At 35.0% G+C, this 24,445-nt stretch overlaps 1 protein-coding gene and 1 non-coding gene across 3 annotated transcripts in view; one reads left to right on the forward strand and one right to left on the reverse strand.

Moving 5' to 3' along the window:
- The window catches only part of UBR1 (ubiquitin protein ligase E3 component n-recognin 1), a 137,225-nt gene that overhangs the window by 96,528 nt on the left and 16,252 nt on the right, over positions 1 to 24,445 (reverse strand). For both annotated transcript variants that reach the window (XM_090270489.1, XM_090270490.1), the window contains exons 2-6: positions 17,827 to 18,083; positions 15,735 to 15,813; positions 7,699 to 7,809; positions 3,556 to 3,686; positions 208 to 346 (exon numbers count right to left, since the gene is read on the reverse strand). In XM_090270489.1, the coding sequence (XP_090126615.1) occupies positions 208 to 346; positions 3,556 to 3,686; positions 7,699 to 7,809; positions 15,735 to 15,813; positions 17,827 to 18,083 (717 nt within the window). The remainder of the gene's footprint in view (positions 1 to 207; positions 347 to 3,555; positions 3,687 to 7,698; positions 7,810 to 15,734; positions 15,814 to 17,826; positions 18,084 to 24,445) is intronic.
- LOC150016356 (U5 spliceosomal RNA) lies at positions 22,735 to 22,848 on the forward strand. The gene has a single exon (XR_016510241.1). It is a non-coding gene; the product is annotated as a U5 spliceosomal RNA (small nuclear RNA).

The raw sequence follows: 24,445 nt of genomic DNA on the forward strand, positions 1-24,445 counted from the left end.
GGAAAGTTATAAATAGTTGTCTACAACTATGATACACATACAGAAGAACCAAATTTTAACCTGTTTATGCAGGATATAAGAAAAGAGTAAAGAAATGGTTGTACCTAACACAGTACTAAGGCACTTGGTTGGCAAGGGCTCAGTCAACACCTGACTTCCAGGAAGCTGATGCAGGACAGCACAATAATTGAAATGAAGCTCACAAACCTCTTTGTCTATAGCAGTGGTGTGCAACTGAGCCTCTACAAGCTCACAGTCAAGAGCTCTTTGTAGACTGTATATGACATGGTCATATGAGTGGTGTTCATCATTAAAAAGGACACAATAGTACCTTTCATTTTTCTCCCTGTTTTAAAAAAAAGGAAAAAAAAAATATATATATATATACATTCAGATACTGCAACAAGTAAACAAAGGTAAATGTCAAAAACAGGCTAAAATAATATATGACATGTGTACTGAAGCAGCACCACGTAACTTCTTACATGTGAGAAAGTACCACTGTAATACAGATATAGAAAATTATTTTAAGTGGAACAGTACCATGGAATTTTTAAAACCTTAATAAAAATATTGTCTTTTCCACATTTTTTCCCCCAATTTTCTTTTTTACACTTCCAGATATACGATAAATTATTATTCTCAGTTTAGTGGCAGTATGGTTTTAATACCACTCTTAGCTCTTGCTCATCTCTCATCCTGACAAAGGGAGACAGGCCCTGGACTCAGATCCTTAAAGCAGGTAATAATAGTAGGATTTTATTAACGTTTAGTTTTTAATGAATTTTTTTTTTTACCTTACATTTCTTTAACTTACATTTAAGTTATTTATTTATTTATTTATTTAAATCCTTACCCAAGGATGTTTACTGAATTAGAGGAGAAAGGGGGAAAGGAGGGAGGGTGGGAGGGGGAGAGAGGATGGGAAGGGGGGCGGTGAGAGAGGGGGGGAGAGAGAGAGAGACTGATTAATCAGTTGCCTCTTGTATGTGCCCCTAACTCCTGACTGGGGATTGCACTCACAACCTTTTAGTGTACTGGATGACCCTCCAAATAACTAAGCCACCTGGCCAGGGCACATTTAAGTTTTATTTTTTGTTTTTTTTAAGGTGTATAGATTTAAAATGTCAATACTACCATTTCACTGAGTGAGAGACTTATATAGACATGTAGGTAGCTTAAGCTTTTTAATCTTGTTCAGATGAAAATGCCTCTTCCATCTCTAAGAAGAGTATAATGTCTATATTTGAGAACGGTGTGAGGATCTTATAAAATATGTGAAAACACCTATTTTGGGCTACACAAAATTAGGTGTTATCAGTTTTAAACAGTTTACAATATGCTTTTATAATATACTCAATTATTGATTCTCATAACTCTAAAAGGCAGATTTTCTTGGGCCTCTTATAGTTTATGACATGGAAGCTCAAAACAGACGTCTTCATGGTCACAACGCCAATAAGCAGTGAGAAGGACTAGAACTCAGATCCGTGAATCTGAAGTCTAATGATGCCTATACCACACCCACACTAAAGCAACTCTCTCTTTTTAGGCAGGCAAATTGCTAACTAGTATTATGTTGACCAATACAGTTTCTTAAAGAGTTTAACTGATATTATCACATATTTGAAATTAAAACCTTTGTGGACATACATCTCTGATGACTTTTATTTCCCCTAGCAGTTTATGGCCCCACAAGATTCAAAACAATATATTCATTGTCTTCATAAACTGCAATTCTTAATTCTCTCACCTAAAATAAAACAAACCAAAAACCTAGTAAACTTAAAGAAGAAATGGTATTTAGGTTCGTGATGTAATTTTGTGAACTTGCTAAGATTACACAGATAAAAAGATTCTCACAAGGCCCGAATTATACCTTCATATCCAGTCTGGAATTCCCTTCTGCATTTGTAAGTTAAGAGCAAATATTATTGGCCCTGGCCAGGTGGCTCAATTGGTTAGTGTCGTTCTGGTCCCCAGTCAGGGCACATACAAGAAGCAACCAATGAATGCATAAGGGGAACAAACTGATGTTTCTCTCTAAATAAATAAATAAAGCAAATATTATTGTCACTGAAAGACATATTTATGACTGTGAGGAATTACTGGATTTGAGCTTAAAAGTGTTAAATATCTACAACTGAAATAATCCCAGATACCAAAGCACAGGGCAAAGGGCCATCTCCTCATTCCTGCCATCAAACTTTTTTTGTTCATAAAGGCCTGGGCTAAAGGAGGACACACTACGCTATGCTGAAGTCCCTACCCTTGTTCACAAACCTCTGAAAACCTGGAGGTTGGTTCAGGCCAGTATTAGACTAGGCAATTTACTTGCCTCCTGAAATAAATGGCTGCTAAGGACCTGTCGGCAGCCGTCCGTCTCGAGAGACGATGGTGTAGCTTCTCAAGAGTCTATCTGCACCGCCGAGAATGGCTGTGCAGTCCGACTCGGGAGTGACATGGTATCTGTCTCCTCCCGTGTTGAATCGACATCTTGTGATGACGCTGAAGCTACAGAGCCTGGGCAGGGTAATATGGAGGGTCTGCTGTTGCCCATGCAGCAGACCCCCCCTCTCTTCGCAGCTGAAGGGTCCAAGGGAAAGACGGAGTCGATACAGCTTGGCTTCAGGTGCTCAGGTGCGCCGCAGGAGTTGCCGGTGTTGACTACAACGTCAAACCGCCTTAGGGACTCTGGCTCCGGATTTTCTGTCGGGGTTTACTCCCTTAGCCTTTCCCCTGAAGAGGTATGCCGCAAGGCAGCGGAGGTTTTTTGGAGTCAGAGTTTTCCTTCTCTGATGTACCCTGACTGGAAGATCGAACCAGCGACACTTAGCTCGCAGGCCGACGCTCAATCCACTGAGCTAAACCAGCCAGGGCAAACAAGTACTACTAAGTCTATGAGAAAGGTGTCAAAATATTGCCAACATTGTACACAATAGAGCAAACTGAAGTTTAGAGAAGCTGAATGACTTATCTGAGGTCACATAGCAAGTAGCTGGCAAAACCAGAATTCAAAACTTAATCCATGTGATTCACAACTAATAATCAATTTCTGATATTTTAAGAATAAATATATTCTATGAGATTTATGTTGTTGGAGGCAATAAGTGGTATAACTAGAGATGGTTTCCATTTGTAGAGATCAGAAAAATATGTTTATGACTCAAGCACAATTCAGGTAACACTTCAGTAACAGTTTGTGTACTATTTGTCTTAAACTCTTGCTTATAAATACAGAACTCAGATTTTACATCTTTGACATCTGCAAATCATTTAGAACAAGACACCCCCCCCCCCGATTTTTTTATTTTTCCTTACAGATCAGAAGCTCCTGCCTAGGCTCTTCTTTTTGGCTTAACTTCTGTTAGTGCCTAATAGAGCATCTCATATAATAAATGGACATTTTGAAAGTATTCCCAAGAGATAATCCTCTATAAAATTTTCATAATGATAATAAATTAAGCAGTAAATAACAAAAACATTTTTCCAACACTTATTTTGCAATATAAATAACCATCGCTAAAACTTCTACCTTTTGAAAAATTTCCCCACCTTATCTGGAGTTCAGAAGGCAGTTCTTTTTCCTCTTCCCATATAGTCATCTCTACAATGTATTTTATCACTGAAGGTAATATTTTCCTGGCTTGAGCAATTACCTCTTCATTCAATGGACAACGTAAATTCTGTACGAAAGTAGAGAAAAACACACTAACAACATTGTATACAAATAAATGGATGAGGAAATAATGCTATGAATTTATAATAATTATTTTAATGAGTTAATTATACCATCCTCCAGGAATGAAATCTAGTTGTCCCCAAGAGGGTTGCTATTCCTATCACTTTATCTTAACTCCCTGTGGCCAAGCTGGTGCTACAGATAACAGAAAGGAAAGGAGGAAGAACAATGCTCCCTCTTTTAGTGATGCTCTCCCCTATGAATGTTCTCTGCCTTTCCTAGTAACCTAATTATGATAATAGTAGAGAATTATTGGTTATCGCTTACAGCTTACAAAAAATTTTGTTATAATTTATTTCAATCGATCCTCATAGCCACTCTGTAAGAACAGCAGAATTAATGACATTTAAAGAATAAAAAACTTATCCAAAGTCAAAGAACCTATAAATAGTAGAAGGAGGACTAAAACCTGGGTCCTTTTGACTCCCATAAAAAAAGTTCTTTTCCTTACAGTACATTGTCTCCTTAATAAAAAGTCTTGTTCAAACCAATCAGCTAAAAAAATGCATCCAAATGCTCTGTATCATAAGCCATTATGGAAATGCAAATCAAAACCACAATGAGATACCTCTTCACATCTGTTAGGATGACTATAATCAAAAAGGCAGATAGTAACAAGTGTTGGCCGGGATATGGAAAGCTTTGAACCCTTATACACTGCTGGTAGAAACATAAAATGGCACAGCCTATTTGGAAAACAGTCTAACAGATGCTCAGAATGTTAAGCATAGTTAACATATGACCCAGCCATTCCACTCCTAGGTATCTATCCAAGAGAAATGAAAACATATGTCTGCACAGAAGCTTATACACAAATGTTCATAGTAGCATTATTCATGATAGCTAAAGAGTGGAAACACCCAAAAATCCATCAACTGATAAATGGATAAATATGTGGTATCTATACACTGGAGTATTACTTGGTCATAAACAGGAATTAAGTACATGATACAACATGTTCCTTGAAAACATGCTAAGTGAACAAAGCCAATCACAAAAGAACACAGATTGTATGATCCCATTTACATAAAATGTCTAGAACAGGCAAATCTATAGACAAATTAGTTGCCTAAGTCTGGGGAGTTTAAAAGAAATAGTGAGTGCTAATGAGTATAGGGTTTCTTTGAGAGTGATGAAAATGTTCTATAATTAATTGTAATGATAGTTACACAACTCTGTGAATATACTTAAAAAACACACTTTAAATGGGTGAATTTTCTTATACGGTATGCAAGCAATATAACAATAAGCCATTTAAACAAAGGACTAAATGAAAAAAAAATAGCTCTTTAAAAAAAAAAAAACCCAATAGAAATTCAGTATAAACTGTGAGACACCTGGTCAGTACTGAAGAACTGAGTTCATTCTTTGGTGGTATTGGAAAAAAGCACAAAGGGCTGCCATATTAACAAACAGTAACTCTTCTGACCCAGAAATGAGATGTTTTCCCATTTATTTAGATCTTTTAAAAGTTTCTTTAAACAATGTTTTATAATTTTCAGAATATAAACTTTCTTTTCCTAAATTTATTCCTAAATATTTTATTCTGATACTATAGTAAATTGAATTTTTCATTAATTTCATCTTCAGATTATTCATTATAATGTATAGAAATGCAAACAGTTTTTGTATAATTATCTCATATCCTGTAATCATGCTGAACTTATTTATTAGTTCTAATAATTTTTTAGTGGATTCCTCAGGATTTTCTATATATAAAATCATGTCATCTGTAAATAGAGCTAGTTTAACTTCTTCCATTCTAGTATGAATGCCTTTTTTTTTTTTTCTTGCCTAACTGCTCTGGCTAGAACCTCCAGTGCAATAATGAATAGTTGTGTCAAATGCTGAACTCTGTCTTGTTCTTGATGTTAGGGAGACAGTATGCAGTTTACAGTTGTGAATTTTTTATAGATGTACTCCAGCAAGTTGAGAAAGTTGTATCTTATTAAGTTTGTAAAGTCTTTTTATTATGAAAGTATGTTGGATTTAGTCAAATGTTTTTGCTGCATATATTGTGATAATTGCATGGTTTTGGTTTTTATTCTATTCATATGGTCTATTACAATAAATGATTTTCAGATATTAAACTATGTACCACATTTTTCATCAGATGACGCTCATTATGCCACATCACTCCACTATTAGTAATGATGCCAATATTCATCACTGGATACCTCCAATTGTCAAGTTTCAATTTTTTTTCTCTTACGACTAGCAAGTAAGCTAAAAGATGAGAATTTAGAACCATGTAAATATCACTCCTCATGAACTCAAGTCTTAATAGTTTTCACATGCATTAATGATCCTAATCTATCATATATTTTCTTAGGGCTTGCTAAATGTTAATTTTTCTTATTCTATTATCCCTTCTCTATTAGCTAGTGTTAACCTATAAAGAAAGAACTTTACCTCATCAATTAGAAATACTTGATTACCATGAAACACAATTCCTACCAATTTTTAGACTAAAGAATTGATATAAAAACCACTACCATGGTGACAAACTTTTTATTTTCTATCTATCTATCTATCTATCTATCTATCTATCTATCTATTTTAGCTTTTATACAAGTATCATTAGAACTCATGGATTTTTTTTTAATCCTGACCCAAGGACGTATGTATTAATTTTTAGAGAGGAAGGGGCAGAAAGAGAAACATCAATATAAGAGAAAAACAGCAATCAGTTGCCTCCTGTATGCACTCTGACTGGGGATCAAACCCACAACCCTTTGGTGTATAGGACAATGCTCCAACCAACTGAGCCACTTGGCCAAGGCGAAACTCATGGATTTTTATATACGTATTCATTATGAGTTCATCAATTATAGTGGTTATTTGTTATTCTTTTTTTTGATGCTCCAATTATCCAACTCAGGTCAATGGGAGACCTATCAAGTTGGGTCCTAGGTTCTTTTCACACAAACCCATTCTTGCAAGCTTACCTATTCCTTGACTGAGACCCGGAATCTAGTATTTTCATAGCAATCCCTGATTTCATTGAGTGGGGAATGGTACTTAAAAATGGTATAGCCCTGGCTGCTGTGGCTCAGTGGATTGAGCTTCGGCCTGAGAGCCAAGTGTCACTGGTTCAATTCCCAGTCAGGGCACATGACTAGGTTGCACGTCAGGTCCCCAGTTGGGGGCGCAAGTGAGAGGCAACCACACAGTGATGTTTCTCTCCCTCTTTCTCCTTTCCCCTCTCTCTAAAAATAAATAAATAAACAAAACAACAAATAAATTTTTTTAAAAAAGATCAAAATCTGAACTCTAAGGATGTTCATTGCAATAGGGTGAACAATTTAAAGAGTATGAAAACTCTTTATTCTTGAAGTTCTGAAAAGAATTTCTCTGTGAAACTATTTGAACACAGCATTTTTTTAGAAAGTATTGCCTCGTGGCAATTTTATGAATTTCTTTAGTGGCTATAAACTGTTCTAGTGTTCTGTGTTTGAATAATCTATGGCACTTTATACTGTTTAACAGAATAATCCATTTTCAAATGTATTTATAGAGTCATATAGAGTCTTTTATAATCTTTTTAATACCTTCTATAGTTCTATGATTACTTTCTCCTTATCCTTTCTAATTACCTATATCTGAGCTGGCTTAATTTTTTTCCCTTGATTAGAATGTATAGTGGATAATCAATTTGTTGACTTTTTTAAAGAAAGTAATTATTAAAGTTATATGTCAGTTCTACTATTTTCTAATTTATTACATTTGGCTTCTATCAATAATTACTTCCATTTGCTCTTTTAGGCTTAAATATGTATTATTTACCCTTACTTATCAAATTGCTGAAAATATTCTGAGTTATCTTTTCATTATGAATTCATTATCAGGATTCTCAATGGAATTCAGTTTAACCCATACACATAACATTTATTTCTACCTAATTTCATCAAGCTTAAAGTAGTTAGCATTAAAAAAAAAAAAATTAATATTCTTACCTCTTTTGTAGGACCTGCTGTTCCAGGTTCATGACTTACACAGAAAGGGCCAGTTTTCCAGGCCTCTGTGTCTCCACAGTCACAAAATCCTCCTCCAGTAGAAGTATGCATCTAATGAATGAAAAACGAGTTTGTCGATGTGGGAGACCAGTATGTAGTCACTGTGTCCCACATACCATGCTGCCAGTCCCACACTCCAGGGATTTTGGAAGTAGAATAGGAATGCGATGTAGTTTTTGAAGCTAATGAAGCCTGCTTGCTCTGTGTAGCTCCAAATTCTTATCAGTAGGATGTAGAAACAAAATGTTTAAGGAAAAAGAAGCATCTGGAGTTCTATGGTATGCCTTGGCGCCTCACAGTCTTGCTGCCTATCTCCCTATGTTGATTTATGCCTTCCCTTTATTCTTACTCCCAATCATTTGGTGGAGGTCTGCATGCTTACCCAGTGCATTTCTGCACGTAGCAAACTCAATAAAAATCCTAACTGAGAAAGAAGTGATCAGTGATCTCCTATGAGACACTCACCCTCCTCTCTCCTCAGACAATAAGTTTCTGAATCAGTTCTTTCATCCGCACCGAGGGATCTGCAGGACAGGGAATCTTGCAAGTGGCACACCAAACAGGGACTGGCGAGAAGGACTCGCCGGGGAACCTAACAGTCTTGATTTCAAGACATATTACAAAGCAAGGGAGAGTGATATAGATGACTCAAATAATAAATGATCCCTAACACTTCAACCTTAATTGCATTTAATGTAATGGGAACTAGATATATCAAAAACCTAAATACTAACCACAACAGAAATGGACCTTGAAAATTGATACATTTTTGAAACATACTCTAATTTTTAAATAATATATTTTTAATTTATTGATTTGAGAGATAGAGAGGAAGGGAGCAAGGGGGGAGAGGACCTAAGTAATAGTTTTTATATTTTGTACTAATGGAGAAGAACAGACTGTGAAGTGTGCAAAAAATAATCTACACAATACCCAAAATGCTTGAGTAATGAGATTTTCTAGTTAAACATTTAAAAATCATTATAATGATACCTATATTGTACTTAAGAAATGTATAAAGTTCAACATCATTAGCCATCAGGGAGATGCAAATAAAAACCACAATGAGATACCATTTTACATCAGTCAGAATGGCCATCATCAACAAATCAACAAGCAACAAGTGCTGGCGAGGATGTGGAGAAACGGGAACCCTACTGCACTGTTGGTGGGAATGCAGACTGGTGCAACCACTATGGAGAACAGTATGGAATTACCTCAAAAGATTAAAAATGGAACTGCCTTTTGAACCAGCGACTCCACTACTAGGATTATACCCGAAGAATCTTGAAACACCAATTCAAAAGAACTTATGCACCCCTATGTTCATAGCAGCACTGTTTACAATAGCTAAGTGCTGGAAACAACCTAAGTGCCCATCTGTAGATGAGTGGATCAAAAAACTGTGGTACATTTACACAATGGAATACTATGTAGCAGAAAGAAAGAAGGAACTCCTGCCATTTGCAACAACATGGATGGAACTAGAGAGAATTATGCTTAGTGAAATAAGCCAGGCAAAGAAAGAAAAATACCATATGATATCACCTAATACAGGAAACTAAAGAACAACACAAACAAAGGAACTAAATAGAACAAAGAGCAGAATAGCAGTCAATAGGGGGGAGGGGAGAGGGAGAGAAGGGGGATAAGTAAGGGAAGGGTTTAATTAAAGAGCCTGTATGAAAGACTCATGGACATGGACAACGGGGAGGGATATGATTGTGGGAGAGGGGGTGGGTTGGGTGGGGGAGAGAAATTGGGGGAAAAGGGGACAACTGTAATTGAAAAACCAAAATAAAAAATTAAAAAAAAAAAAAAAAAAAAGAAATGTATAAAGTATTTTCATCTATTTGGTGTCCCACAGCAAATAGATAATAGATATAGATATATAACTATATCTAATAAATTATATAATTTAGGCAAATTTAACATATACAAATTTAGAAGGTCAGTAAGATAAATGATAGCATAAATCAAGTTAAAAAGGCAGAAAACAAATCTTATAAAGCCAAACATACATTTAACTTATGGTTCAGCTATCCCACTCCTAGGTTACTCGAGAGAAATGAAACATGCCCACACAAAGAATTGCACTTGAATGCTTACCGAAACTTTATGTTCATCAACTGATGACTAGATCATGAATTGGGGCATACGGATTAAAAAGGAACATACTTTTGATACATGAGAGGATCTCAAAGGCATTATGCTAAGCAAAAAAACCCCAGTTACTACAAACTACATGATTTCACTTATATGATATTCTAAAAATGCAAAACTACATAAACAGAAAACAGATCAGCAACTTCCAGAAGCAGGGAATAAGGGGAAAAAAAGAATTGCAAAAAAGAACTAGAGAAATTTGGGGGGGTAATGTAAAAGTTTTGTATATTGAGGGTAGGTTTTATTGTATATAAATTATATCTCAATAAATCTAACTTAAAATAAAAAAATTTTAAAAGACGAACACACTAAGAAAGAATATTTGTAAAATATCTAACACAGCAGTAAGGAAAAGACAATTGAAAAATAAGTAAAACTAGAAATAGGCAATATACAGAAGAAATTAAACATACAATTAAAATATGAAAAGATCTTAATTACTAGTAACAACAGAAATGTAAATTAAAATAATGAGGTTATTTCAGTAACTTAAAATCTATTTCACTAACAGATTGACAAGAAGTAAAAACACTGATTAAATAGTTTGTGGATAGGCACAGAGAAAGAACATTCTCACATCTTTTTAATGAGAATGTAAGTTGGCACAATCATTCAAGAACCACATTTATTAAAAATCAAAATTTTAAATGCACATACTGTTCAATCCAGAAAAACTACCTCAAAGAATCTAGCCTTAGGCATTGTTTAATATATACACTGAACTATATGAAAACAAAGATAGGTGTACATTCCAATATTTATTGATCGGTGAAAAACCAGAAACAATTGTACAAAAAGGGGATGGGTTAAATATATGGATTAATATAGTTCCACAAAGAAATACATGCAGCAATTAAATAAGGCAAGAGAGTTACTATGTGTATCAACATAGAATTATCCTCATGATATGCTGTTAAGTTATAAATATGTTGCAAAAGAGGAGTATACAGTAGGATCCATTTATACACACATACAAACACTCCTAACCATATAAATATATGTATGTTTGTGCACATATTTTTAATACATAAAAAAAGACTTGTAAAAATGTATATTAAAGTGTGCTTAGTTTAAAAAAGAACAATGAGGCATAAAGGCAACTATAATTTTTATTTAAAATCTTCATTATTATTATTATTATTATTGTTAATTATCCTCACCTTGAGGGCATGCTTATTGATTTCAGAGAGAGAGGAAGAGAGGGAGAGAGAGAGGAAAGAATCATGGATGTGAGAAACATTGATCTGCTGCCTTCTTGCACTCACCCTGACTGGAAACCGAACCCACAACCCAGGCATGTTCCCTAACTGGCAAGTGAATCCACGACCTTTCAGTTTGGGGGATGATGTTCCAACCAAATGAGCCACATCAGCCAGGACTTTTTCTGTATTATTTGAATTTTTAAAAGTTAAGTTTTACAGTATTGTATTGCCTGAGTAGATAAACAATTTTTTTTAATCCTCACCCAAGGATATGTTTATTGATTTTAGAGAGAGAAGAGAGAGAGAAACATCAATTGGTTGCCTCTCATGCACACTCCAACTGGGATCAAACTCGCAACCAAGGCATGTGCCCTGATAGGGGGTCAAATCCAGAACCTTCTGGTGAAGAGGATGATGTTCCAACCAACTGAACCACCCAGCCAGGGTAAATTAACATTTTTTAATGCTTTGTATTTCAAAGACAATATATGTAAATAAATTCTCATCATGTAAGATTACAACAGGCTGATATTAAAATAAACATTGATTAAGTTATTTTTTTTTATTTATTTATCTGTTTGTTTATTTTTAGAGAGAGGAGAAAGGAGAAAGAGAGGGAGAGAAACATCACTGTGTGGTTGTCTCTCACGCGCCCCCAATTGGGGACCTGATGTGCAACCTATTAATGTGCCCTGACTGGGCATCAAACCAGTGATACTTGGTTCGCAGGCCAACGCTCAATCCACTGAGCCACAGCAGCCAGGGCTGATAAGTTATTTTTATAATTAAATCTTAGATATCAGCTCTGTCTATGATTTAACGCTTTTGATCCTAACACTGTTCATTTCAACAAATGTTGAAAGCCTCTATGTCCCAGGTACTATGACAGACGAAAGAGGTATGAAGTATGTAAGACCTGAACCTTGTCCTGGAGAGCTTATAGTTAGGTAGGGATGAAAAACACAAATACAAATATATCATTGCTATTTAGTAGATAAAGATAGAGACATGCACAGGAATGGAACAGAGAAAAAGAACATTGTTAGTGAGTTTTGCTTTCTTCTCCAGATTTATTCTAACTGGCAAGATGTGTGCCAAAAAAGAGTACCAAGGTTATAAGCCAGCTTGGTTCTCAGTATCAGCTTCCAAGATACAAGAAGACCCTAGTTAGGTGAACTCAGCTACTATTTTGGTTCTACTTGATCAAAGTTGTACTATTCTGATCATCTTGGCTTCTCAGAATTTAATCTACTCTTCAAACTGAAAACCTTGGTCCTCTTTTTCATCCACCTGGTGAACGTACTAGCTGAGAAAGGGGAAGAATGAGGGAAATATCTATCAGTTGTCTCCCACAGGCACCCGGACCAGGTTCAGGGGTGAAATCAGCAACCTAGCTTGCCTGTCCCCCAGTCACCATGGGCAGTGGAAGGATGGCCACCCAGCTACTGACCAAGAAGGCCCTGGGGACAGGGCAGCTCAGGAGTGACCTGTCCTATGCTGGGGGCACTCGGGCAACATCAGTCAGCATCTAGGAAGTGGTGGCTTTAACATGTTCCATTAAGTGTGCAGTATGTGCTGGACAAGGGACCTTCAGAAGCGGGCAGATGGCACTAAATGCCCAGGGGCCAGGAGGAAGATGCCTATGGGGAGGACCCATGCAGTCCCCAGCTCTTGCCACGGTATTTTATGATGTTTAGTGAGTGGCTATTTGTGGTATTTTTCTCTAAATTTTCTTTTATGCAAGAAATATTTTACAATCAAAATATATACATGGCCTTGGCTGAGTGGCTCAGTTGAAGCATCATCTTGATATGTCAAGATTTTGAGTTCGATATCCAGTCGGGGCACATATAAGAAGCAACCAATGAATATATCAGTACATGGAACAACAAATCAAAATCAACGCCCCTCAACTCAATAAATTATATATATATGGCTGGGCATAAATCTTTTTATCCTCACCAGAGAATATATTCATTGATTTTTAGAGACAGAGGAAGAGAAAGAGAAACATAGATGTGAGAGAGAAACATCAATCAGTTGCCTCCTGCACACACCCCAACCCAGGATTGAGCATACAACTTTTTGGTGTACAGGACAACATTCCAAACAACTGAGCCACTCGGAGAGGGCATGAATCTTTCCCCTGCAAAAAAAGAAAGAGAAAAAAGAAAAAAAATACAAAACACCTTGATCCTGTCAGCAAGAATGACTACAAAATAAACTGCCAAAGACCTTGCTCCTATTATCCAGGAAGATAGCAAAGTTAAGTAGCAATGCAAGGGTATTCCATTATTCTATATTCACCATTCCAAAATAAGAAAAGAGAAACAACATTAAGAACAATTAAAATGTTCATTTTAATACTGATGGTAAATTATTTTAAAAGTCAGGTTCAGTTAAAAAGTTTGTTAAAAGGTTGCTGCATGCTCTGACTGGTTGGGTGTTCTACAAACCAAAAAGTTGCCAGTTCAATTCCCCATCAAAGCACATGACAGGGTTGCAGATTAGGTCCCTGGCTGGGAGCATGAGAGAGGCAACCGATTGATGCTTAGCTCACACATTGATGCTTTTCTCTAAAAAATAAATAAATAAATATCTTTAAAAAGGTTTCCACAGGCTCTGCAGGTTCCTGCACTGCTGCTTGTACTACATTTGGTATAATTCTTTCCTAAAGCAATTTGGCAAAATGTATTAAGAACCTTTAAATGTTCATTTTAAAAAATCAAGCAATACTTTTTTTTTTTTTAAGATTTTATTTATTCATTATCAGAGAGAGGGGAAGGACAGGAGAGAAGGAGAGAAAGATCAATGTGTGGTTGCCTCTCGCGGGCCCCCAACTGCGGACCTGGCCCGCAATCCAGGCAGGTGCCCTGACTGGGATTCAAACGGATGACCCTTTGGTTCAGAGGTTCGCGCTCAATCCACTGCACCACACCAGCCAGGCAGACTATTTTTTAGAGCAGTTTGTTTAAAGAAAAACTGAACAGAAAATATGGAGTTCAGATATACCCCTTCTTCCAGATTCTACAGTGTTTCCCATATAATTAAGATCTTGCATTAGTATGGTACATTTGTTATAATTGAGGAATATAACCAATGATCAAATATGTAAATTCCATCAGTGATTGGTTTAGTAATCATGGGAAACCATTTTAACCACACCGTATCATAGGCTTCTTAATCTGTTTTTTCTTGTGCACAATAATACCTATAACCTATATCTATAGTCCATCACTTCCATAGCTAAAAGCAATAATGTTGAGGCCAGTCTGAAAACATAAAGAGCATGCCGTGGCCAGGTATCTCAGTTGGTTTGAGTGTTGTCCCCATACCCCAAGGCTGTGGGTTTGATCCCCAGTCAGGACACATATAAGAACTGACCAATGGGTGCATAAATCAGTGGAACAAAAAGGCATGTTTCTCTCTCTCCTTACCTCACTCTTTCTAAAATCAATTAAAAAAATAAATAAAGCACACTTTCAACTCTATGGAAGATATAATCTGCATAACTCAAATATATTATTTTTATTTACATAAAACTTTAGGCATGTTATATATACAAAAAGAAACATCAATTATTATGTCTGTCTAAGACAAAGAGTACAAAACCAGTACCATTATTTGAGAAATACATTTTGGCTCAAAATAACAAGGTTGTCTAAAAATGTAACAAGAAAGGAAAAAACCCTCTAGTAATTAGGAAAATTATCAAGATCATAAGGTGATACTATTATATAACCACCAGACTGGCTAAAATAAAAAAGACACCAAATCTTGCAAAAATGTGGAACACTGGGAACTCTCACATACTGCTAGAGTCTATAAATTGGTATATCCACTTCGGAAAACAGTCTGACATTATCTACTATGACTAAAGATTCATATAATCTAGAACTAAGAAATTCTATTCCAGATATACAGCCCAGAAAAACTCTTGTACACGTGTACCGAAACACACAAATAAGAATGTTCATAGCAGAATTGTTCATAATAGCCCCAAATTGGAAGCAATCTACATTATCCACATACAGCACGATAAATAAAGACAATATGGATTACTGAGCATTATAAGGCCACTTGAAAAACTATAGCTACATATATAATGCTGAGTGAAAAAAGTTATTCAACAAGAAAAATATAGAGTATGACTCCACCTATATAAAGTTCAAAAACAGATTAAAACTTTTCAATATCATTTAAGTGATAAGCTAAAAGGAAAATCAAGGAAACCACTATCACAAAACACAGAAGAGGATATTGCAAGAGGTGAAGATTGTGATCTAGGAAGGACAAATAGGAGGCCTGAGAGATGGCGATGTCTTATTTGTTGACCTAAGTAGTGGTTACATGGGTGTTCACTTAATATTCTTTAAGTTGTCCATATGCATTACACAACCTTTTGTGTAAATTTGATATACTCAGATAAAAAAACTGTATGGGGCTACCTCTTAAGATAGATGTTTCATCACATGATACGTTTAATCAGAACTAAAGGCTCACATATCAGAACTGTAACAGCAGGAATTCAAGAATTGATCAGGAATATGAACCAGATGGCCAACAGATTCCCGCTAATCTAGATATTTTATGACTCTACTCTCATACCTTGTAACGATGATTTTTATGAACACTGTTCTGGAAGCAGTCCATACAGAGTACACATGTTGGATCAATTGCACAATCTCTGAAAAAGATTAAAAATCAGATACCAAAATTAAGATTACTCCCACTGATGCTTAAGGTATGACTACAATTTAATGTAAGTCTCCTATACTGTCCCCAAACTGAACATAAAAATGCTTCAAAAATTCAATTCAAAATAATTTTGCCCTCATTTTAGCATCTTTACCTAAGTTTGGATATTTGGTTTTGTTTTTTAAATCATCCTCATTACTTTGAGCTTGCAAGTGGTTTCAAACTGTTAAGTTACAACTCAAAATCAGTTTTGTGAAAAATGATCAACTTCACAAATTATTTACAATCATCTTATCCTCTCACACTTATAAATATACTTAATAAACACTGCTTGTTCACTGTAAATGAAGCTTGGATAAAAACAAAATTCATTAGAATGTAAGTATCATAAGGGCAGGGATTTCTATTTATTTTATATATTGATATGTCCCAAGCACCTAGAACAGTACCTGGTACATGGTAGGTATTCAACCAATACTTATTGAATGAATGAAATTAAATCTCTCTTAATCTCTTCCCTATTAACTTATAAAATGTACTATTTTATTTAACATTTTCAGGGAAACATTAAGTACAATATAGACTAAGTCCTCACTTAACATCATCTATTGGTTCTTCAACTTTAAGTGAAACAACATATAACAAAACCAATTTTATAATAGGCTAACTGATAGAAGCAGAGTTAAGTTCCTACGGCAACTCATCAACATTATAATGAACAACATTGAACAAAACATTATTTGAGGACCTGCTGTAAATTACTGCAAAATGAAAAATTAATTTTTAAAATATTTTATTTAGAAGAGTTGAAAAGATAGAATTGGAAAGTTTTAAAAATAAATCTTAAAAGACTAATAGGAAATAAAGATTGCCTAGTAACATTCTCTAAAATATATATGGTCTACTGACTTATTTAGAGCAGGATTTCTAAACTTTAGCAGTACTGACATTTGGAACTAGGTAGTTATTTTTCAGGCACAGAGGAGACTGTCCTACGCACTATAGGATGCTTAAGCAGCAACCTTGGCCTCTACCTACTAGTACCATTTCCATAGTTGAGACAATTAAAAATGTCTACATGACACTTTTGGAGAAATGAGGTTTACAAATGTCTACTATGCTTTAGTTTGATTGGGCTTAAGCTAAAAATACATAAGATAAATGAACCTCACTACGCTATATAGCAAAATAGCACACAAAATACATAAACTGCCTTTTTCCTAAGAAAAGGATTGGATAGTAAGATAGTATGTTCTGAACAACCAGTAACTATACATAAACCAATCAACCCTGGCATTATTGCAAAGCAAAAACAATTCTCTGTATTTATAAATTCTAAAAAGTCACACTCCTAAACTACCTCTAATAAACAGGAAAAAATACCTAAAAGTGCTACTAAGATCTAAAAATTGAAAATATCAGGCAGAAGTAAGGAGTAAAATAGTTTTCTGTGCTACCATGATGTTTAAGTCAACTGTTCTCACAAAAGGCAAAAAGCCTAAAGCTGCTTCCAGTTTCCATACCACTGGCCTCCTTTTCCCAACAAAATTCTAACTGTTCCTACAGGTCCACAATCTGTTGGCACCAAATCTCACTTGGTGGCAAAAAATGACTTGAAATGATATGAGACTGCAGACTTCATTTATACTAGTTGCTGTGAATATTCATACATTTCTTACAGAAACGCTGTTTGATTATAAGACCCTGCCTTGATTCTACTAGAGAGGTATTCAGAATTCTGAAATATACCTGTCCTCAAATAAGAATATGCAGACTACATAATAAGGCAACATCTATCACTTACAAACATTTTTGGAGAACATGAAGAAAAAATGAGAAAACTCAAAAACAAGCTATACTAGCAAAAACAGACTTATAAGTGCATAATAAAAGAAAGTTAAGTAGGATTAAAAATGTAATAAACCAAGAAAGCTAATAGATCATGAAACAGGTAAAAAAATACCAAGATTGTAATTTAATTCTGTAAATTTCTAATTCTTACCTACAAGAATATGTTGTCTCTCCACTTTTGAAAACCTTACCACAGAGTTGAAATGCTCCACTATGCTTTAATTTCTCTAAACAAATATCTGGATCTTCCCCAAATAAATACCATTCCAGTGGAGTGAGTATTGATGTTTGTATACTTTCCTCTTGCTTTTCCAAGTCTGGGTCCATTTCAGCAAAATAAATTTCAGGCACCAATTGGGCCAAATGGTGCAAGAAAGCAGTATGAAAGTCAACCTGCTGATCCCACCACTGAAAAAAAAGAAAATAGTAGACTTTGTTATAAGTCCCTTCTTAAAATCTAGGGGCACCAGTAATGGCACAATTCTGTAATTTCAGAGAAAGTGATTTACAATATATTCTTGTCTTATCCTTTGGAATACAAAAACGAAGCAGACAAATTAATAAAAAGCCTTGGAAATACATGATTGCCCATATATACCATAGATATCTAGAATAAAGAACAGCTAAGTAGCTATAGTGGGTGAGAATTATCCTTCCCTTCTAGAATGGCCAGCCTTTGGTGTGTGAAGGTGATTCCATTATCAGTTACAGGCTATACAGACAAAGCATTCCCCATACTCTTAGTTTGTTTTAAGGAACAATGCATTTAATGAGAGAGCAAAATGAATGAATGCCAGAGTTTTTAGAACGCAAAAAGCACTAACCATGAAAGAAAAATAGAAAAAAGAAGTAAAGCCTTCTGCTCTTCAAAAGAAAACTGTTACAGTGGCTTATGTGCCATGCTTATTTGTACATGAAAACATGCTCAACATCATTAGTCATTAAGACAATGGAAATTAAAATGACAATAAGATTACCCTACACAACCTATTCAAATGTAGACAAAAAATAAAATAAATTTAATTTAATTTAATTAAAAAACTTGCAATACCAGGTATCCACAAGAATCCAGAAAACTGGAAAAGGAAAGTGTGATAGGAATTCAGAATGGTACAACCACTTTATAGAAGAATTTAGCAGTTTCTTATAAAGTAAAACATACTTACCATATGACCCAGCAGTCAAACTACAGTGTATCTACCAAAAACTAAACTGGAAATGGTGAATTATAAAACTATAATACATCCAAACCAAGGAATACTACTCAGCAATAAAAAAAATACATGCAATACCAAAAATGCATCCAAAAAAACCAAACTCAAAATGCTATGTACTGCCTCTTAGCAGCTGGGATAAAGTTCATGTTGAAAGCATCTATGTGACTTTAGCAAAGTCCGTCTTCTGTGCCAACTATCTGACTATACACTAAGTGGGTGAACTGATACTATCTGCAGATTTCAGTAATATCAACATTCCACCTTCACCTTCAATCAAACAAAACAGCTTTCCAAATATCAAGAAATGCCCCATTAGAAAAGACATTCAGGGATTACTCTTTGGTAATTTGGGCGTAAACATGAGGTCTGACTACCCCAAACCATCCAACCAGCCCAACGTTTTCAATGCCACTCAGTAACAGCAGCGTAAGTGAACTGAAGCAGGGAAGTGGAAGAGGATTGAGGGCATAACTCTCTATCACCTAACATTGGCAATGTAGTTGTAATTAAATTAATATTGTTCATCATTTGAAACAAGTCGGCTTTCTGGTTTTATTAGTATTTCATGTTTGTTTTAGAGTTACATAAAAATTGTAAGGCATTTATACCTAGTTTTATATTTTTACACATTTAAATTATATTCTAAATTTAAAAAATTCTTTTCAAAAGGCTATGTACTATATGATATCACTTATATGACATTCTAGAAAAGACAGAACTTACTATAGGGATGGAAGACAACAGAGTAATTTCCAGAGGCTGACTACAAAAAGGCAGTGATAGAAGTTTTGAGGGCAATTAAACTGTTCTGTTATCTGTATTATGATGCTGTTTATGTTAACCATTGGTAACTGTCAAAACTGGCAGAACAGTACAATAAAGTTATTTACGTAAATTTTTAAAATCCTCACCTGAGGATATATATTTTTTATTACTGATTTTTGAGAGAGAAGGAGGGTATGGGCGGAGAAAGAGAGAGTGGGAGAAACATTGATGTGAGAAAAACATCGATCAGATGCCTCTCACACACACCCGACCAGGGATCGAAGCCACAACCCAGGCATGTGCCCCAACAGGGAATCACACCCATAACCTTTTTTGGTATACAGGAGAACACCCCAACAAACTGAGCCACTGGGCCAGGGCACTTTATGTAAATTTTTTAAGTAAATTAAAGAGGATATAGTTTAAAAGATGAAAATGAGAGCCACAGATTAAGAGAAAATACTAGCTTGAAAATAATAGTCTGAATACTTTCCCCCTAAGAGAGGATATCTATCCTCTCCTATTAAATATTGTAATAAAGATCTCAGCTAGTGTAATAAGACAAGAAGAAAGTAATAAAAAGCATGACAATTGAAAAGGAAGAAGTAAAACTGTCTCTAGTCACAAAAGATGTGATTATCTGCAGAGAAAATCCCAAGGAATTTTTAAAATACATATAAAAATAGTAAGCGAGCCCTGGTCAGGTAGCTCAGTTGGTTAGAGCATCATCCTGATATGCTAAGGTTGCAGGTTCGTCCTCCAGTCAGGGCACATAAATGAATGCATAAATAAAGTGGAAAAACAAAGCAATGTCTCTCTCTTTCTAAAAAAATTTTTAAAAAACTTGTAAGTGAATTGAGCAAGCTCACTGGATATAGGATCAATATATAAAAAGCAACTCTATTTCTATATATTAGCAACAAACAATTGGAAGATAAAAAAATTTTTTTTAACTGTCTTTTTCTTTATATTTTTTAAAATGTGTAACTTTATTTTCCAAAGATTTTATTTATTTATTTTTAGAGAGAGGGAGAGAAACATCAATGTGTGGTTGCCTCTTGCACACCCCCAACTGGGGACCTGGCCTGCAACCCAGGCATGTGGCCTGACTGGGAATTGAACCTGCGACACTTTGGTTCACAGGCCGGCGTTCAGTCCACTGAGCCACACCAGTGAGGGCAGAAAGATAAAAATTTTAAAACAGCATTTACAACAGCATCAAAAACCAAAATATTTGGGTATTAATTTAATAAAAGGTGTGTAAGACTGCTATACTGAAAACTATCAGAACACTGAAATTTCTAAAACATCCAAATAAATTCACTGATTATAAGATTCAGTATTATTAAGATGTCCATTCTTCCCAAAGTGATCTACAGATTACACACAATACTAACAAGATTTTTATAGAAATTATCAAGCTGATTCTTAAATAAATATGAAAATGTAAATGACTTTAGAAGAGACACTACCTGATTTCAGGACTTTCTATTAAGCTATACTAATTGAGACACTGTGGTATTAGCACTAAGATAAACATATTTATCAGTGAAACAGAAGAGTCCAAAAAGTAATCACACATATGAGTGGGGACCCCCCAAAAAACCCAGTTTATTTATTAAAAACTGTGTATTTATTCTTACAAGTTTAAATTCCAATCACCTCCAAAGTACCCTATATTTGATACAATTCACCTATCAAGAAGTTTTTTCCACTGCTCAAAACAGTTTTTGAACTTGTCAATTGTAATGCCTTTTAGTGCTTCTGCCATTTTTTGTTTCACCTCTTCCACATCAGCAAAATGTTTCCCTTTGAGGACGTTTTTCATCGGGGGAAACCAAAAAAAATGTTGTTTAAGGTGAGACTGGGTGAATAAGGAGGCCGAGGCAGGGGAGGGTCACGCTGCTTTTGGTCAAAAACTGCTGAACATTCAGCGAGATGTAGGCAGGTGCACTTGTAAATCACCAATCATGCAATGGGCAAATGCGCTGAAAAAGTCTTCAAAAAAAATTCACTGGAGCCAAATGCTGCCTCTCACAATGCCAGCTGGTACACTGATACAGATGGGTCCCTAGAACACTCATCTAGTGGAAGAAGCCTGTACTACAAGGGGCCTGCCCTCCAGAAGATAATTCCAGGTTTTGTTGGGTCGCCCCTCGTATATAGTCAATTGATTTTTGAAAAGAAACCAACACAAACCAAAGATGAAAAGACTATTTTCAAAAAATGATGCAGGAGCAATTAGGTATTCTTCAGAGGGGAAAATGAACTTTAACTCATACTTCACATCATACACAATAAGTTGAAATAGATCACAGACCTAAACATAAAAGCTAAACCTATGACACTTCTTGATGAAAACACAAGAGAAAACTCTTGACACCCTTGGAGCAGACCAAGATTTCTTGGACAGAACACAAAAAGCGCTAAGGATTTTTAAAAAAAGGATAATTGAACTTAATCAAAATTAAAACCTTCTGATGTTCTTTATGCTACTCCTTATGCAGCTTTCAAATTTTTCATATAACCAAATAAAGATAAATTTTGGAACATATATATTTTCAAATGAACACATCTCTGCTTCTTTAACCTATCTAGCTATGAAATTACACAGAAATAAGAGGCAACTAAGAAGCAGACTTAATCATACACCAAGCCAACTTCCCAATAGGGCACAGGGCACCAACCTACAAGCTATCTTGTAGCTAAGACACTGGTCCTTTTGGCACAGGAACACCCTCGTTCCAAGCTGTGAGAATGTTCAGACCATTCGGTAGTGTTGCCTAGGCAAAAATTTATCAAGAGAAGGAAATAACAGGGATGAAAAATTAGAACTCATCAGTCTGTAAAAACAATGGCTAGATAATGCTTATAAAATCATTCAGAATTTTAATAAGGTGAATTAATACTTGTTCACTATATCTTAAGAGTAAATTAGCAGGTGCCCTTGAAGTGTTAAAAACAATATTCAGGGCAAGAAAAGGAATTAGAATTCTATTTAGCTATGATAGACTCATAAAATTGGTCCAAGGAGTTTTATAAGGTGACATATAATTAGAATTAAGAATTTACATAAGATCCTCTGGTCTCTCGTCACATTGTATAAATCTTTTGCCTTTTACTAAAAATGTCCATGGATAGGAGCAACTCTGGAAAAAAAGAATTTACATAAGGTTCCATAACAGATAACTAAGAAAAGTTACAGATATTTGTTTATACTTAAAGCTTTCCGAGTTTATTTTTAATCTCATTTTTTAAATATTTTGTTTGTTTATTTATTTATTAGAGGGGAAGGGAGGGAGAAAGAGGGGGAGAGAAACAGCAATGTGCAAGAGATACATCGATTGGTTGCTTCTTGCATGCCCCCAAATGGGGGCCTGACCCTCAACCCACAAACATGCTCTGACTGGGAATCAAAACCATCCAGGGATGAGTTTGCTCTCTTGAAGTTCAGTATGCCTCCATAAATAAGTTCAACTTAATAAAACTTTATGTAAAGTATTATGCTAAAAGTAGGCATTATTGTAGGAATTAAATTTGACCATCCTCTCTGAAGGGCAATTTTGAGATAGTTATTAACATTTTATATTTACATATCCTTTGACCCAGAAAGAGAAAAGATAGTAAGTATAATGTAGAAAGACCCTGCAAATACCAAGTTAACCAAGTGATTAAGATAAATATCACTACTAGTAAGAAATACTGATATCAGGAATCCCTTAATATGATGCACTGAGCAAAACAAAGCACCGTTTTTATGGTATTTTTGTCCAAAATATATAGTTTCATTCCAATCATGAAAAACCATCAAACTCAAATTGAGGAACACTGTACAAAATAACTGCTCAATACTCTTCGAAAGGGTCAAGGTCATGAAAAACAAGGAAAAATCACGACACAGTTACAAACTGAATGCGACTATGAAGAAACTAAGACACTTACAGACTAGAAGAGGCAAAGGAGAAATAACTAAATGCAATGTGGGATCCTAAGTAAGATAATGGAAGCGAAAAAGACATTAGTGGGAAAACTGGCAAAATTCAAATAAGGTCTATAGTTTAGTTTTATCAATATTAATTTCCTGTCACTAATAATTTTAATAAGGTTATGTAAGATGTTAACTTTAGTGGATATAGGCGTGAAGGATATAAAAGAACTGTTTGCGCTATTTTTCCAAGTACTCTGTAAGTCTAAAATAAGTTCAAAATAAAAAGTCAGAAAAGAAACTGATACTGAAGATGTTTATCTACTAATATGTAAAGGCATTAATAATATATAGTTCAGTAAAGTAGGTTACAAAGCAATATATCAAGTCTCATTTTGTTTAACTATTACATATATTTACACAGGAGAAAAACAGAAGCAATATATACCAAAATGTTAACAGTGGTGGGTAAGTGAGACTTTAGCATATTTTCATGGAATTTGTATGTCTGCTTACCTTACAATGATTTCATATTAAGGGGATAATTTTTATTATAAAATTTAAAATATTTTACTAAAACTTAAAAAAAAAAAAAACACCTTCCAGTATACTAATAACTCCAGGGTACTCACAACTTGTTTTCTCCACAGGTCTGGCTATTACTATAACTAGGTCTTTTCTTCAAACACTACTAAACAGAAAAAAATTCTGTATATTTAGTGCTACACACAAAACAAAAAACTTCTGTCCCACCTAATTATGGAAGGCATACAACTAGTTCAAGTTTTTCAAGAACATTTCAAGAACATGAGGAACTTGAGAGTCAAAATTGAAGAGAGCCAAAAACCTAAGGGATCTTCTAA

The sequence above is a fragment of the Furipterus horrens genome, unplaced genomic scaffold (genome assembly GCF_987537825.1).
Source record: "Furipterus horrens unplaced genomic scaffold, mFurHor1.1.pri manual_scaffold_3, whole genome shotgun sequence".
Lineage (NCBI taxonomy): Eukaryota > Metazoa > Chordata > Mammalia > Chiroptera > Furipteridae > Furipterus > Furipterus horrens.